The sequence below is a fragment of the Mytilus trossulus genome, chromosome 11, assembly GCF_036588685.1.
Source record: "Mytilus trossulus isolate FHL-02 chromosome 11, PNRI_Mtr1.1.1.hap1, whole genome shotgun sequence".
Lineage (NCBI taxonomy): Eukaryota > Metazoa > Mollusca > Bivalvia > Mytilida > Mytilidae > Mytilus > Mytilus trossulus.
In genome coordinates, this window is record NC_086383.1 from 19,309,955 (window position 1) to 19,328,483 (window position 18,529).

General features: G+C 31.5%; 2 protein-coding genes across 2 annotated transcripts in view; one reads left to right on the top strand and one right to left on the bottom strand.

Annotated features, from left to right (window-relative positions):
• The window catches only part of LOC134689810 (mucin-2-like), a 30,120-nt gene extending 23,472 nt beyond the window's left edge, over positions 1 to 6,648 (bottom strand). The window contains exon 1 of the mRNA XM_063549775.1: positions 6,477 to 6,648. Coding sequence (XP_063405845.1) covers positions 6,477 to 6,500 — 24 coding nt within the window. The 5' untranslated portion in view covers positions 6,501 to 6,648. The remainder of the gene's footprint in view (positions 1 to 6,476) is intronic.
• A 6,409-nt stretch (positions 6,649 to 13,057) lies between these two features.
• On the top strand, positions 13,058 to 16,818 carry LOC134689811 (uncharacterized). The gene is given in 5 exon segments (XM_063549777.1): positions 13,058 to 13,120; positions 14,224 to 14,415; positions 14,589 to 14,720; positions 16,601 to 16,730; positions 16,733 to 16,818. Coding segments are annotated over 5 exon segments (603 nt in total).
• The last annotated feature ends 1,711 nt before the right edge of the window (positions 16,819 to 18,529 follow it).

Consider the following 18,529-nt stretch of genomic DNA (forward strand, 5'->3'; position numbering starts at 1 on the left):
TGAAAGTGGCCGCATTCGAGTTCATTCATAAAATTGAAATGGAAGTTGTATTTGATTTTAATACATAACATATATACAGGTTTAGGATGAACACGGATGCGGCCACTTTCATTTTTGACAAAAACCATCTGAAAAGTGACGGTTTTTGGCATATTTGATAGATTTTTCATATTTAGGCTTGAATCGGAGCGTTTTTAACAACTTAATCAGTTAAAATCTTTCACTTAATTGAATCAATTGAAATAGATACTTAAGTGTTTAAAAAGTGACCAAAATCTTTCGTTAGATGAACATGAAATTTGAGGCCAAAATCAGCCCTTACCGGACCTACTCCTTTGATATGATCATAACAATCTTTATAAAAACACAACCTTGAATTGTGCAGTACAATAATTTCCGGTGCTTTCATATTTTAACTTTATAAGGAATTCATATTCTGAATGATTGGTGCATTTAATAATGAAACAGATTTAATATAATAATATACAGTTAGCTGTTGTATACTATATATTCAGCAAACTATATGGTTTTTTATGGAACGCCATAGCTGTCTTATGTGTCTTTTTTATTGCTTTTCTATTATAAGATGGTGGTTTTCTATTATAAGATGGTGGTTTTCTATTATAAGATGATGGCTTTCTATTATAAGATGGTGCTTTTCTATTATAAGATGATGGTTGTGCTTTTCTATTATAAGGTGCTTTTTTATTAACCCCCAGGGGTATACATGTGCATTTCATTAATAAATAAATAAATAAAATTAATTAATAAAAACTTTGAGCTCAAAATATTGACTTGAGTAAGTTCACCAGCACACTAGAAGACCTGATATATAAAATATTTATTACATGTATTTAATTAGATTACTATCTAATTTTGACACCTGTCGTAATCACTAATCAAGCAAATAATCATGTCATTTAAGTTTTCACACCTGAGACATCAAATACATTTAATTGAATTAACTTATATAATCAGATGGCAATCAGAATCCAAACAAAGATTACAGTGAATTGAACTTTTTATTAAAGAATGCCAAAACTGGCTCTCTCTTTTTTTTAAAGATAAAACTAGATAGCTGACATGGATTAAATTAAAGTGAGACCACCAATCTGCCGGTATCAAATCATTTGAAAAAACAACAACAATGTATTCCAATATGACCTTTAACATCGAAGAAGTAAACTTGCATTCAGTCGTGTTCAGACACTTTTCAATAGAAAATAAAGGACGGGCATCGAACACAAAGTTACTTTTGTATAATACTGCACTGTCACTAACTAGTCTGTCACTATATTTAAATTTAAAATTGAGGCAAAATATATTCACCATTCGGTGAGGGGTCTGGCGGTCGCTTAAGACCCCCAGAAGCCTTGAAAAAAAATACGCAAAATCGTGCATCCCGAGAGCTTCTCGGACTCTTAGGAGGCACATTATTTGAGTGTCCTTTCCCTTGGAACCTCAGTCTCCAAAAACAACAAAACACCAGCCAGGTTAAAGGCATCAGCCAAGTTGAAAACACCAGCCAAGTTAAAAAATACCTCAGTCAAAACAGAAAGGTTTTATAAACACCGAAATCTACTAAGATTGAGGTATGCTGATAATGGCAGTCAAGATCATCAGATACTTCTTACTGACAGTCAACCTTCTGTGAAGAAAGAAAATCCTGTTAATATATTTAAAACCAAAGACCTAAAATACAATTATAGATGTGCGAATCTCTTCATGTATCATATATGTCTCTGTTAAACACATCGGCGAATGTGAATTCAGTCCGGTCAACTTTTTTAGGAGAAACATATTTGTTTTTACTATAAATTTATATTTTCGTATAATTTGTTTTTAAATCTCACAGATTCCTGAATTACTTGGACAATTATTGTCAAAGATATTAACACTTGTTGTCGACAAGTTGAATATATGTACAGCGTATAACGACGAGTGTGAATACCGTCCGGTCAACTTTATTTGCTCAAAAATATTTTTTTTCTCACTTGTTTTGTTCGATTTTCATAAAATATATTTTAATATCTTTAAGGTCTACAAATATTAAACCAATCTACCGAATAACAAAAAAGTTATGACTATTTATATCTCGTCCGGTAAACCGTCTTGTCACTATCCGGACAATCGTCTTGTCATTAGTGGTTCCCCACACTCCCGGTTAATCACCGGAACCACCATCACATAATAAAAAAGCTCCTTATAATAGAAAAGCACCTTATAATAGAAAAGCACCTTATAATAAAAAAGCACCTTATAATAGAAAAGCACCTTACAATAGAAAAGCACCTTATAATAGAAAACCACCTTATAATAGAAAAGCACCTTATAATAGAAAAGCACCTTATAATAAAAAAGCACCTTATAATAGAAAAGCACCTTATAATAGAAAAGCACCATCTTATAATAGAAAAGCACAATCTTATTATAGAAAACCATCATCTTATAATAGAAAAGCACCATCTTATAATAGAAAACCACCATCTTATAATAGAAAACCACCATCTTATAATAGAAAAGCACCATCTTATAATAGAAAACCATCATCTTATAATAGAAAAGCACCATCTTATAATAGAAAACCATCATCTTATAATAGAAAAGCACCATCTTATAATAGAAAAGCACCATCTTATAATAGAAAAGCACCATCTTATAATAGAAAAGCAATAAAAAAGACACATAAGACAGCTATGGCGTTCCATATTATGAATATTGGTGATTAATCTTTGCATTAATGAAATATGACAGAGTGTATACAATAATTTGTTTTTGTACTAATATAGTCTTCATTTAAGACAATTTTGTATAAAGATAAATTTTACTCGTCTATACCTTAATACAGAAAATACTGCTTAGGTGTTACATGTACAACAAAATATTGCAAGCAAACTTTTCGAGGTAAATATTATGTTTCTACACAATAATACATATAAGTTTATTATAAAGATGTTTTGTAAACTATAGTTAACTTAGAAGGACAGTCTTTTGTATATTTTCACTAGACTATAAAAATGAGAAACAAGCCATTAAAGATTTAAATGACATATTCTGGTCAATACAAATTATACAGATTAACTAAATGTTTCGATACGGTTACTATGCAAATAATTCACACTGAAAATCACAATTTAAATTTACAAAGTCCGAATCAAAATTTATTATATGATTTTTTTAAAGGATGAAATGGATCGCATTCCTTTGAAAGAAATTTAATACATTGGTAAAGAAAAATTTAACTGTAACATTAAATTATTATCCATCATTTTATGTCATGTACATACAACCTTCTTTACTCAAACAATTTACATTTCTTAACGTTTTTAAATTTTCGCTACATTTCCCCCCGTATAAACATACATATACATAGGTGTCTCAACCAAAGGTTAATATACATAGATAGAGGTATTCAATTTTAAAAAGCTATTTTTCTAATCTTATTTCGTCATATTTATGTTAAACATATCGATATTATAGGATCCTTTATTTCGATATTTTAAATTTATTTTGCCATTTTTCTCTTTTCTTTATATTTAAGCTCCTCATTATTCTCTATTTTTTGGGTCCATTTCTCTCTATTCTTTGTTCTTTTAATCCATAATTATCTTTCTTTACATGTTTTGCCCATTATTCTCTATTCTGTTAACCCCCCTGCAAACCTTCAGGAAATGAGCACACTGTTTAATAGACCACATCTTCCTATATCTATTTAAAGAAAACTTAATTGGAGAATACCTCAAATACTAACTTATTCGGCAATACATTTTTTAACTTTTAAATTTGATGTATATTTATTTTGTTATGTAGAAACATGAACATGTATAATAAATAATTAAAACACACAGATTAATATAAAAGAAAGAATTAAAGAGAAGAAATATCAGCATTCATTATATAGGTAAATTTACAAGTGAGAGATTTAGCTATATAGCCAGGTTTGATCTACCATATTCTCCTTAAAAACATGCCTGTCCCAAATCAGGAATATTTTGTTTATGACACTTGTTATCTATTCGTTTGATGTGTTTGAGCTTTTGATTTTGCCATTTGGAAAGGGACTTTCCGTTTTCAATTTTCATAGGAGTTCAGAATTTTTGTGATTTTACTTTTTTTGATAATTTTTCTGTATTAAAAAAAAAATTAAAAAAAAAATGTTCTAGCACTTTGAAATTAATATATTTTATCAGCACTTTCATTGCTGACTGCAACGAATAAACATCTATATTTACTAGAACTTTTTAACTTATTAAAAAAAAGTTCTTGTAGTCTTGATTTACATCAGGATCTAAAATCCATCCGATACAGTAGAAGAGTCAGTACCACACATATGTATACACAATTGTATATTACCCAAAAACACAGTTAAGCAACGCAACATCTGACAGAAAAGAAAATTAAATGAAAAAAAATCTCGAATTATCGGTCAAGTTCATTTCTTTGAATATCATTCACTCATATTTGTACTTGAACTTGAAAAAAAAAATATGTTGGCCAAATTTCAGACAGGTACATTTATTGCAAAATTTTAAGGGAAGGTATTCAAAATGGAAAAGCATATCTTTAACAACTTTTTCACATGTCTGGTCTTGTTAAAAAATTAATACAACGCTCAAAATTGACGAAGTGGATAACATATTACCAGAAACTAACATTTCCCTCGCCAAATTAAAAAAATAAATTGGGAGGGATTCTTTTTAAACCCTACAAAAAAATTATCGTATTTTTTAGATTTCTTCTTTAACCTATTCAACATCCTTAAAAACCAGGGGCCGTGTCAATAATAGTATCCTAGGATATGTCCTAAGATATGTCTTAGGACATTATTTAGGATGGTCTTAGGACGTGTCTGAGACATGTCTTAGGATGTAACACAAAGCTGTCTTAGGACAGTCCTAACTACGATGGTCCTAGGACCATCCTAACACATTTATTCAATTGGAAAAAAGGTAGAGATGTCTATGACATAGATTTTATTGTATTTTAGTATCTATATGTAAAGAGAGAGAGGACGACTCTTGTATGGAAAACAATTAACGCAAAATAAAAGTTAAAGATTTAAAGTAATACTAATAAATACGTTATTAAATATGATAAAAGATATAAAAGAATCTAATACGAAAACAAAAGTAAATAGTCAGAAAACATTGTTAAATGCAATATCCGTGCTGCAATTTTAGTACATGAACTAGTTTTGTCGTTAGGTCCTCTCGATTTCATTACATATATCGATACAGGATTAGTTAAAAAAAGAAGTAGTATTTTCCCATATTTAAATTAATATTGCACCGTTTTGGTTATTCGCAAAAAATATTGCTTATGATGATACATGTAGTCAGTAGTATTTTGTAGGCTTAAAAAAAGGCAGCACGAAATAATTTAATGTAATAAAATTGAATCTTTAACAAAATTGAAAAATATTTTGTTTTATTAATCTAATTCTAATAACAGTATGATAGTTTAATATAGTATTAGTATTTTTAGTATTGAGTTTATGCCATATATTTTGTTTTTATTACCTTTTAGGACATTGTAACCTTTAGGACTATCCTACGACACCTATTTGTATATCCTAACTTTAGGACCATATTAAGGACATATCTTATTTTAGGACACTTTCGTTAACCTGACTTAGGACTTAGACGTATCCTAAGACCATCGTAAGACATGTCCTAGTCCTAGGACAGCTTCGTTGACACGGCCCCAGAATACTATTAATTTCAGATCATTTTGAGAATTTTCTACAAAGATTTGAGCCCGCAGTTTGACACCATTAACCTCAAAGGAAGTGTTGCAATTCTTTCTTTTAGTAGATCATATAATTATATATTTTTTGGAACGATAATTATTACAAGGTATTTTTTTCCACTTTGAGTGAATTGGTCAAATTTTATCAATTACTCGTCACGATTGTATAGTCTCTAATAAAAAGACACCTGACAGAAAGGAACTGTTTCAGCGTATGAAATAGCATGTCCTAATAGCGATTGATTAATATATTATGTGCATTTATTTGAGAAGCCATGTTTTCCCTGACATTATATTAACTAATTGTTCGCTTAAAAATCGTCATTGTATTTCATACACGACCAAACTGTGAATAATTAAATTAACAATTACATTTTAATACACCGGCCATTTGAAAATTTAAATGAACCAACTGTGTCAGCATCCAGCTGGATTTGGTAATAAGGCTAATATAGAGAAAATATGACGAGTCCGTGAGGTAAAATACATAATCAATGCTTTGTTGTATAAATCGATTATACATATACATATTTAAAAATAAAGAAGAACATTTAATTCTGCTCTATTCTTTTATTTATTTATGTTTAGTCTGTCCTTATTTATTTTTAAAGCCAGCAAGCACCATTTTTTTTTATCTTTCATACCTGATTTAATTAAAGACTGAAAAGGAACGAAATATAAAGAATTTATACATCAGACAAAACACAAGAAGGGTTAGCAACACTTACCTCATATCGCGAGCGTCTGTCCATTTTCTATAAAATGATTTAAGTCGTACACAAATGATCACTATTTAATACATAATCCTTTTATCCTGCGTAATATCTATAATTGAATTTTGCATCCAAATTGCGAAATACTTTTTTTTAAATTTTGTAAACACACCTTCACCTGTTTTTAACTGGGTACTTGTTATAAGTAAATGGGGGCAAACTTTAAAGATACGGGTGACTTGCTTCCAATGTCAAGCTATATTTAATGAATGGGAATAAATTTTAATGTCGTATGTACAAAGAATAGAATGATTATGGTACTCGGGTACTAGGATGTAATTTAGTCGTAACGTATCAGGTTGCTTTTGATTATCAAAAGAATCGATATGTTCAGTTGTTTGAAATACTTTTCTCGTTGTCTCTAGATTCGTGATAACGAATTAAAACAATTTGCTAAATTTCAATCCTGGTAGCTATGATGAGTTTAGTGCAATTTTATTATATTGTTTCCTATATTTGTAACCTGTTTAAACATTTCATATTTTTTCTAACGGTTTCGTTTTAAACAAAAGTGTTTAATGTATTTCCAGACACACAGAATCAAAGAAGATATAGATATGCTTCTTGATTCGGGCTATTATCTAGTCATTACACTACTGGTCCTCTTCCGATAAGCAGTTAAACTCGAATAAAGCGGGTGTCCGTTTGATTGCAAGTGATGTATAAGTACGTAGCCACGTCCATATACAGCATGTGGACGTGATATATATATTTTTTTCAATTTAAAATATGATTACAACATATGGCTCGTGTAGAGAGAGTGTGCCAAATTGCCATGCTCTCTCAACGTTGAAAAACCCTGTGCAACAACGCTTTCAGGGGTTTGTGGTTCTGTCCTTAACATACTTGCCCTCTTTTCCAGTAATAGTCCATATTTTACGCCCTAAACTACAGAATCTAGTGTTTGAATGCATAGTATTGTTACAATACATCATAAAAAGCAAAAAAAGAAGGAAACATTATATACATATATGTATCTATCATCATGACATGCAGTTGTTGAGTCCACCCTCCTCAGTGACCATGAATTTTATAAAAGAGGGACAAAAGGTACCAGAGGGACAATCAAACTCATAAATCGAAAATAAACTGACAACGCCATGGCTAAAAATGAAAAAGGACAAACAATAGTACACATGACACAACATAGAAAACTAAAGAATAAACAACACGAACCCCACCAAAAACCTAGGGGTGATCTCGGGTGCTCCGGAAGGGTAAGCAGATCCTGCTCCACATGTGGCATCCGTCGTGTTGTTTATGAGTTAACAATTATAAATGGATTAAACAGGTACAATGCACAGAATAGGAAATGCTTATTTTCCCGGGGCAAATCATTTTAATCCTGAAGTCTGTTTATGACTATTTACCGGATTTGTAATAACATAACGGGTGCCACATGTTGAGCAGGATCTGCTTACCCTTCCGGAAAACCCGAGATCACCCCCAGTTTTTGGTGGGCCCCACGGTTCATGTTGCTTAGTCTTTAGCTTGCTATGTTGTGTCTTGTGTACTATTATTTGTCTGTTTTAGCCATGGCGTTGTCAGTTTGTTTTCGATCTATGAGTTTGACTGTCCTTTGGTAGGTATCTTTCGCCCCTCCTGTATTATGGTACGCACATTATCTTTTTCTTTTATACCACTCCTCAGTGACACACCTCAGAGGCGGATTAAGGGGGGGGGGGGGGGCCCGGGCCCCCTCCTTTTTGGGAAAAAATTTGTTTGCTTATATAGGGAATCACTGAAGCGTGACTGGAGCGGGCCCCCTCTTAGGTCAGTTAGTGGGCCCCCACTTATGAAAATTCCTGGATCCGCCACTGCACCTTCTATTATTACGACGATGTAAAAGAATATACAATAAGATAATGTAAACTTAACAACAGCATTTTATATTTGGAACGTATAAGAAATAGTTTAAACACGTTTCCGTTAAGAAACCTAACCGGCTTTAATACAATCGTGCGGATCTTTGAAAACTGCCTTCTCGTCAACTGGGTACAATACGATTACATGTTTTATGTATATATGTCGAGAACACTGTGCATAAATGTATTATACGATGAGGTTATAACAGGATAGTCTTTACATATTATTAATTTCAAAGGCATTGTGCAAACTATATCAATTACAAAATTATTTACGGTATTTTACTATTTAACAATAGTATTTTTTTGAGATTTTATTATTCGTGCAGCAAAAAGATCACTGAATAATTCTCGAGTTTGAATATCATTTTACCTAGGACGTAATAGAGAAACATATATTATGACTTTCTTTATTAATATAATATTTACTCATAAATTATAATTTCATTCAACCAAGCACATCGAATTCAAAAAAAATATTTAAAGATATAATGAACAGTTTGTAAAAAAATATGACAGTCTATACGATTTCCCATTTAATCGTCATATATATGCTAGGTTGTGTCATATGTGTACTGTTGTTGTCTATACGATTTCCCATTTAATCGTCATATATATGATAGGTTTTGTCATGTGTACTATTGTTGGTCTGTTTGTCTTTTTCATTTTTAGCCATGGCGTTGTCAGTTTATTTTCGATTTATGACTTCGACTGTCCTCTGTTATCTTTCGACCCTCTTTGATTTCGGAAAAAAAACATAAAAAAACCCATGATCCTTCACCAAAAATGAAGTTGAACAATTCTTTTTAGTTTTTCAACGTTATCAATCAATTTACATTGTTTAAAATTAAACACTATAAGGTTAAGGAAAAAACCTGGATTCAGAAGATTTTTTTTTTTTTTTTTTTTATCAAATTGGGGATTATAATATTTTTTAAGGATGTTAAATGATCATTTCCTTAGCGAAAAATAGATATGCATATCTGTGACATTTATATATGATTTTTTTTAACCTTTATTTAACAATTTTCCAACGTTCTTGTATTGTGTTATTTTTTCTTATAAAAATTATGTAAGAATGAGTTATAGAAAATTGGTACCGTTAATTTTATTATATTAAAGTTAAAATTGAAAAAAAAACCAATTGAATATACTATACACTTGAATCATTCGTCACAAATCGGCCGATTCCGTACCTTCATCTAATGATAGAAGGAGAGTAGCGGATTCTACCGAGGATTGTCGATTGACACTTGAATAGAATAGCTTAATTTTGTTTTTATAAAACGCGTGTACGTGAACTTTCTCGTAACAGAAAATCCGTCATATTAGACACAAAAAGTTTTTACATTGTTGTTTCTTCTCTAATTTACCCTTGTTGTTTATTTGTTTGAGAAAGTGTATTTTCTTTTAACGACTACCAATGTTTTTTTTTGTTAAAGTCATTGACAATTTCAAAATTTACTATCAGTTGGCTTCATTGTAAGATTATGTTGGTTTGAATTTTGAAAGCAAACAGTCATAATCGGTACAAATGACAAAAATATGAATACAGCAGTACACATTGTGTTATAATCTTAATGAGTACTAAAACAAGCAATATGCTGTATGTGCCTGTCCTATTCTAGGATCATGTAGTCCAGTGGTTGTCTTTGATTTCTGTCTATGATGATTATAGTTTTTGTTTGTTTTTGTCTTGTGTTGGTTGAAGTATTTAGTACGATAAGCTTAGCAGTTTGTTGTCTGATTTGAATTATTTCTCATTTATCATCACAAGGCCTATTACAGCTTACACGTATAGGTATCGTTTTTTCCAGAAGAACTGAACAACCCATTGTTGGGATGCTGCTACTAAATTGGTAATTTAAAGGAAATTTGGCAGTTTTTTGTCTTCTTTGAATTATTTCTCATGTTGTTATCCCACTGCCTATGACAGCTTACTTATACAGGTATCGGTTTTTCTTAATACATATTCCGTTTAAACTAAGGCTTTTCTACCTCAGGAATAGATTACCTTAGCTGTATTTGGCAAAACTTTTAGGGATTTTTGGTCTTCAATGCTCTTCAACTTCGTTCTTTACTTGGATTTTTAAACATTTTATGATTCGAGCGTCACTGATGAGTCTTTAGTAGACGAAACGCGCGTATGGCGTAAATATAAAATTTGAATCCTGGTATCTATGATGAGTTTATTTACACATAATATACGATGGTCTTAAAGTATATGTTCTGCGTTCTGATGTTGTTTATCATTTAAATAACGTATTATAGTTTTCTTTTATTTGTATTTTGGGATATTACTTTTACTGTTTAGTCTATGTTGATATTCATTTGACGTGGCTCAGTAATTGTGCATCCCGCCTTTTTGTTAATGGGCTATGGTTGTATTCTTGTCTTTGTGCTTTGTCTTAATGCCTTTTAGGGTTTCTTTGTTACATATATATATGTATATTTTAGTGATTAGGATGATTGCACAATGTTGACTGCTGTCCCCTCTTTTTTTTTTAGAAACTTTTATCTATCATATCTGTTTGTTTTATTCACATATTGTTGTCAATATGAAGGAATTTTATGTCAATATCATACTTGTGAGATGTTTAGCTAACTGTAAAACCAGATTTAATCCACCATTTTCTACACAAGAAAATATTCCCGACTTGGAACATGGATTTTCTAACCTGGTTTTATAGCTAGATAAACATCTCACTTGTATGTCAGTCGCATGAAATTACATTCTATTGACAACGATGTGTGAAAAAAGAAAGTGTTCTTTTTTAACGAGAAGTTATTGGCATTGGACTATCTGTCGGTAACTGAGAGTTCTCTCTCAGAACTGTACTTAATGAGTTCTTTATGCCCCACCTACGACAATAGAGGAGCATTATGTTTTCTGGTCTGTGGGTCCGTCTGTTCGTTCGTTCGTTCGTCCCGCTCCAGGTTAAAGATTTTGGTCAAGGTAGTTTTTGATGAAGTTGAAGTCCAATCAACTTGAAACTGAGTACACATGTTCCTTATGATGTGATCTTTCTAATTTTATTGCCAAATTAGACTTTTGACCCTAATTTCATGGTCCAGTGAACATAGAAAATGATAGTGCAAGTTTCAGGTTAAAGTTTTTGGTCTTATCAATTAATACATTAGACAAAGAGAAAATAAACACATTAATTAATTTCATACTATAAGTACATACCTTGCAGGAGATAGCAGTCATGTTGTCTGGTTTTTTTTTTATATCTCTTTAATTTATATTGATTACGGTAATCCATGGTTTAAAGATGCACTCGATTATGTTAAAATATTATGTGAATCTGGTTTAAAGGTGCACTCGTTTATGTTTTTATAATGTTATATTATTTACCACTAGTAGTACATTCTATAAAGATATTCCTTTTTCACTCATTGTCATATAAAAGAATATAAGTATTATTACATGTATACTATTTTGTTCGGATAATATAGTGCACATTTTTCAACCTCCTGCTTCCCGGACAGTTGGCTTAAATGTAAACGGGAATCCATAGTTTGCATCCTGGGCAACTGAGGAAATTGTAGACAGGAAATATTTGGAATAAACAAGTATCAATTTAAAAAAAAAAAAAAAAAAAGTTTTTGGTCAAAGTAGTTTTTGATGAAGTTGAAGCCCAATCAATTTGAAACTTAGTTTGCATGTTCCTTATACTATGATCTTTCTAATTTTAATTTCAAATTAGAGTATTTACCCCAATTTGACGGTCCACTTAACATAGAAAATGATAGTGCGAGTGGGGCATCCGTGTACTGGAGACACGTTCTTGTTTTCGTAAAAATTCACTTAAAGGGGCACTAGCTACGAGATATATAAAAAAAATCTAATATATTATTGTTTCGGCTGTCATTAATGAAATGCAAATAGTGAAATAATAATTCGCTTTTAGCAGCAAATATGCTTCAATTTTGTCAAAATAAGCTAAAAAAACATTGATTATGAAATTTTCACTAGCAAGTGAATAATTTGACCTCATTGAATCCGTATTCATGTGAACTTCAATTTAACCCCTTAGTTTGAGATGGATAACACGTTAATTGTATGTGTAAAGTTACAAAAAGGAAAAGAATGTCAACATTGAAAGTGAAACAAAGATAAATCATTTCATTGATGGATTCGATCCACAAAAAATAATTCTTATACAGGTAAAAACGATGATAAACATCTATAATATGAAATTAAATAGACCTAGAAAAATCTGGTTAATCTATTTATATAATATTTATGTTTACATCGCTTATATGGTCATCGGATGACTTTAGAGGTCAACTCGATAGTTAATTAGATGACGTCTAGACTAAAATACACACGAAACGAAGCTACGTATTTTCGTGCCCGTGCCCTGTTCATTAATTATTTTAGACTTTTGATAGTTTGGATACATGTTGTACATTGTTATGAATCAAATATGAGAAGTTGATTAAAATCGGTGAACATGAATTTGACAGCTAGTGCCTCTTTCAAGTCAAATGAAAGCTCATTTTGGGGAGAAAAAAAGGGGGGAAATAGGCGCCTCATTTCGAAGTTTATATTAAAAATCGATACTCAAGTATGTTCTAAACATCGATATTCGTGTATTAACCCTGTATTGAACAAAATAACCGAGACGGTTCCAGCGTCATCTTTCCATAGAGATCTCATTAATTATGCAACGTCACCGATTCCGGATTTTTCCGACGCTGAATTCAACTTTTGACCTTGCAGCTGAGGTAAGAAAATATTTATAGTACTTATGCTAGTGTTGTTTGAATGTAATATATAGCTGAAAAAAAGAAAATAATGGTACTGCATGAGAGGGATCTGAAATAATTAACGTGTCTTCATGACAAAAATAACTTAAGCTTATAGCATACGCTAATAAAATTTCGAACGACGGGGCTATTGGGGCACCAATAGGGGAACATCCAGAATTTCGTTTTTTGATGTTCTACCTGTCAACCTCGAAAGAATATTCTTATTATATGTTCTGATGAAAATATCTCACACTATCTTCATAATGCCACACGAAAAGAGTTTAATCGGGGGATATACGACATTTTCTACTAATAATAAATGCATATAGCCCGAATTTCAAAGGTCTTTTATTTGATTCACTCACAAACTCGGACTTTTATGATATGTTTGTGAGTGACTTGGTCCAGTTTATACACCAATAAATTCCTTTAAAAAGGCTTTTGATCCTTATAAATTGGAGAAAGGGAATATATTTTTTCACACTCGTTACCTTTATTACACGTCAATTGTATATTTATGTCATTGAAGATATTTGTTGGTTAACGTTAACATATGTACTCAACGAAATTTCCTATCTGATAAAAAATAAACTGCAATAACTCTTATTATCATTCAAACGAATGTTTTTGTGTATTGTTTTATTAAACGATTAACTTGCAGTGAAAATAAAAAAAAATAACGTCGTTGTTATCGCCGCCATCTTGTTTACATTGGTTACGAAAAGAAGTTCGGTCAACGTCGTCTATCGAAAAATAATAAACGGCAAGATCAACTACCGGAAGTCCTCTCGACCAATCATATCAACGTATTCCCTTATATGCAAATCCTATAAGAATTATCAAAACATAAAAAAAAGTAAAATCTTACACATATTTTTTGTAACAATCAAAAGTTCAAACGAATCGACATAAGGGATCAACTATATCTTCACATTTTTTAATAAAAAAAACCTTCTGTACTCAAAATCTTCACATTTTTTAATACAAAATATTCTGCACTAAATTTTTCTTGATAACGACACAAGAAATTTAATTTAGTTATACTCCAATATCACATTTTTGTGATACATATTTGATAGAGTTCGGACCAAGCTAGATTATCTTCCGCTGACCCGGATGACACTTCACCAACACTAGGTGTTCGAAGAGTAAGGGGTAGAGTCAGAGGTAGGCAGACAAGAGGAAGAACGCAGGGCCGTGGAAGGCATACAGAAACAGGACCATCTCAACCAATTATGGCTGATACAGCTGAACGTTCGAGACATTATAGGGTATGTAATTAGGAAACAATAACTTATTTTTTACTTTTGTTATTCCTTATTTTTCTATTTGTAGGAATGTGTCAGTCAGTTGACGGATGAGGCTCGTCAGGGGTTGATTACAAAGATGGTTGAGAAACATCCCCAATTTGTATTCGACATCCTGACCCACCAATCAACGCCAGGAAGGCCAGCATCTTCCCTCAAGTGGAGCAGTCCAAAGCTGGTATCGGTTCTCCCACTACCGAGAGATGCCAACAGAAGAAGAGAGATTCTGTTGCAATCAGATTCCTCTCAACAGCATTTCCCGGCGTCAGGTTTGTGAAAGATTCAGAAGAAAACATTCACTCGAGCATGGTTATAATGCTTTAAACGCTGAGCATGCATAAAAAAAATACTTTATGAAAAATACATTATGAGATATTGTTTTGTTCTCATTCATAAACCTTCGTAGTTCCTTTATAAACATAGCATACACATCTAAAAATTTCAGTTTTTGCTCTGACACATAGTACGACTTGTAAATACAAAAACCTAAAATTGTCAAGAAATAATTTAAACCGTTATATCCTTGATCTGATATTTTGTATCCAAATACTATATGTTTTGCCAATATCTTGTTTTGAAAATTCATTTTGGCTAAAAGATAATGTACTTTCTCCCAAAAATCTTTCAAAAATGAACATGTAATAAAGAAATGCAAATAATCTTCTTCTTTTGTTTTACAAAAGTTGCATTTATCGTTCTCAGATATTTTCCACTTTAATAGTAGCTGCTTTGTAGGAATGATATATTGAAGCAGTTTCCATCTGAAAATTTTCAACTTATTTTCCTTTAAAATTTTAAATATAAAATCATATACAAATGGCATCTGTGGTACGTATTCTAATTTTAAATATCTTGTCCAAATGTTGATACCGATTGGCTTTGTATATTTTTTATCTACTAAAGTTTTATAGAGTATTTTATTATTGATATCTTTTGATTCAATTTGTTTATTTTGCCATCTTAATTTAACCTTACATATATTGATGTTACTCTTAACGGAGTTTTCTTTTTTTAAAACTTGCATCCATTCTTTTGGGATGCAGGATTTTAACATCTTAAACTCTGCAATCCAGTTTGTTTTATTAATTAACCTTTTTAAAATAAAACTTTCGGATAAATTTCCTTTACTATCCAACATGTCGTTTATATAAACCAATCCACTTTTAACCCAGTTCGGGAAAAACAGGCATTTGTTGCGATATTTAATATATTTATTTCCCCAAATAATCTGTTTTCTAATATTAGAGAAGTGATTAGAAAATGTTAATAAACCTCCTCCTGTTTTAACCCAACTTGAAATTACTTGTAAATAAAAGTCTGGTATTTTTCCAAGTCTATCTATTGATTTAATATTATCTAAATTCATGCTAAAAACAAGAAAGTTTTTACCAAGATTGTTAAAATATTTAGTAGGAATAATCTTCCAATTCGACATATTGGTTGTTGTTAATTTTGAGACCCATGAGGCTTTCAGTGCTGTAAAATAACTGTCAAAATCTATCATTCTTAACCCCCCTTTTTGGTATTCTCCAATAAGTGTGTTTCTTTTTACTTTTTACTTTGTCATTTTTTCCTTCCCAAATGTATTTGAAACAGCAGCTTTCAATTTCAATTTCTTTCAAGTAAATCTCTGGAACTTTACACGAAGTAGCCAAAAATGTAAATTTTGGTAATATTAAAGATTTTATGATCAATATCAAAAAATACTTGTCTTATGTCAGATTCGAAATGTCGCTATTAGAAAGTGTTCCACATGATAATCCTTTTTAAGCATTGAATCATGTTGTGTAAACTTCCATTGCAATCTATCAAATGGCCATGGTTCAGGAGGTTATGCTTACAATAATGAACATGATCACCAGAACTATCACATCTTTTAACCTGCGATCGGTATGGTAGATGCATTAGGATCTATGTCCCAAATCATGTACAGCAGATTCAATAAGTGTTACTTTCATTACATCTGCGTTACCAAATTAATTCTCTGCTTGAGCTTTTTGATATAGTTTTACAGTATTGTATAGGTTCAATTAGCATTTATAACTGCTGCTTACAGAGAGTGCACACATATGACTTTATATTGAAAACTTTGATCAGAAATATGGAAAAAAAATCTACTTTTCTTTTTAAAAACTCAGGTAGTGTTTAGCCCAACGATAGTCAAACTGTCTTTGGATTCGGGGACAATGAAGATAACAGCAGAGGGAAAAGGCATTAGGCATACAGGCAGTTCAACTTGTGGAACCATGGATAATTGGGAGCTGACAACAGGAGAGTAATTCATCGTGTTGCGTTTGAAGGATAAGGGACAAATACCCCGATCCATTCGGGCAATACAGGGGTTTCATGGTTGGGCGACTTGCCTAGGCAATATATATAAAAGTGAATGTTTGTGTTCCCTATTTATCATCCTAAATTTCTGTTGAAATTCTTGGTCAGCGCCATCACAAATTATACATATATAAAAAAAAATATGATGGATTCCCCATAAAAATTCCAAATACAAAAACCTGACACAGAACATACCAAAGACCAATTAATTTATGAATCCTGACTTGGGTATTTAGTTATTAAAGGTACCAGGATTATAATTTAGTACACCAGACGCGCGTTTCGTCTACATAAGACTCATCAGTGACGCTCATATCAAAATAGTTATAAAGCCAAACGAGTACAACGTTGAAGAGCATTGAGGATCCAAAATTCTAAAAAGTTGTGCAAAATACGGCTAAGGTTATCTATGTGGTCATATTCACTGTATTGAAACATATTAACATTATATTTAACTGGAAAACCACATGTTATTAAGAATTTGTAAAGTTAGACAATTCTATCTCAAATCCTTGCACGTATTCCATGGTGCATATTCTCGAAAAAGGAACACCCTGTATAAATATAAGATTTAGAAACTAAATATACAGAAAATGTTCCCTTCTAGGTAATTATGACTAAAGAGGTAGTCAGATTATCTGTTGCTCATCCAGATGTTGCAAAGTCATTGATCAGACATCCACAACAGTCCAATTAAAATGTCCACCCTTCTAATTCTTCAAAATGGAGATATGACATTCTTTTCAAAACGCCTAGCTATGAACAAAATGTCTTTGTTAAATGATATTTCATTCTATTCAAGAAGGCCTATATACAGTATATGGAAGGGTTGAAAAGTTCCGAGATAACTTACAGACATCCGTTTTTGAAGCCTTGGTGACCATAAATATTGCATCACATCACACAGATGTTGAAGAATACGATTAAATCTCTGTTTGAAAAATGCAGAAGCTATCAATTAATATAGTGCCCTGTTTGAAACCTGCTGATATTAAATAAATAACAACACATCCGCGAAATCGCGGGCATTTAGAGCTTGGTTTAAAGTATATATTAACTGATGAAGGATGAATTTTTGTAATCGATTTTATGTCTGGAGAATTTCAGAAAAGGTATCAAAAGTCATAACTTCTTAGAGACCGGACATTTTTTTTAAGCCCTCTTCTGTTTTTCCAAAGTCCGTTATTTTTTGTTTTCTGTTAAATTCCATTATTTTCCCGTTTCTGTATCAACTTCACAATTCATGATGGTCTTGATGTATCGATTCTGCGTACTGACGTCGTTCATCATCTTCACAACGTGTTTTGTTGTTCTATTATTAATATTACTTTAAATGTTTGGATTGTTTTCTGTGATATCCATTTGACGTGGCTCGGTACTTATACATCCCGTCAATGTGTTTGCATTATCTTTAATTTTTGTTGGTGTGTTTTGTTTATGAGACTTTTTGTGTTTCATTGGTTCTTATAACGTGACTGTACTTTATAAGATCCCGTCATTATGTTATTGTTCTATTATAAATAAGAAAATACGTTGGAATAACGAAAAAAATATATTTTGGTCGCTTAGTGGTATTGACCATTTGTGGATTCTTAGAAATTCCAAAGAACTTCTGGACAATTTTAAATCTCGGGTCAATTTCTGAAATTAATTCTAACATACTTTTGATTTTTAACCTTGTATGCCAACATTCCCCATGTGAAATTATAAAATTGTTTTGTTTAAACATTGAACGACAAAATGACGT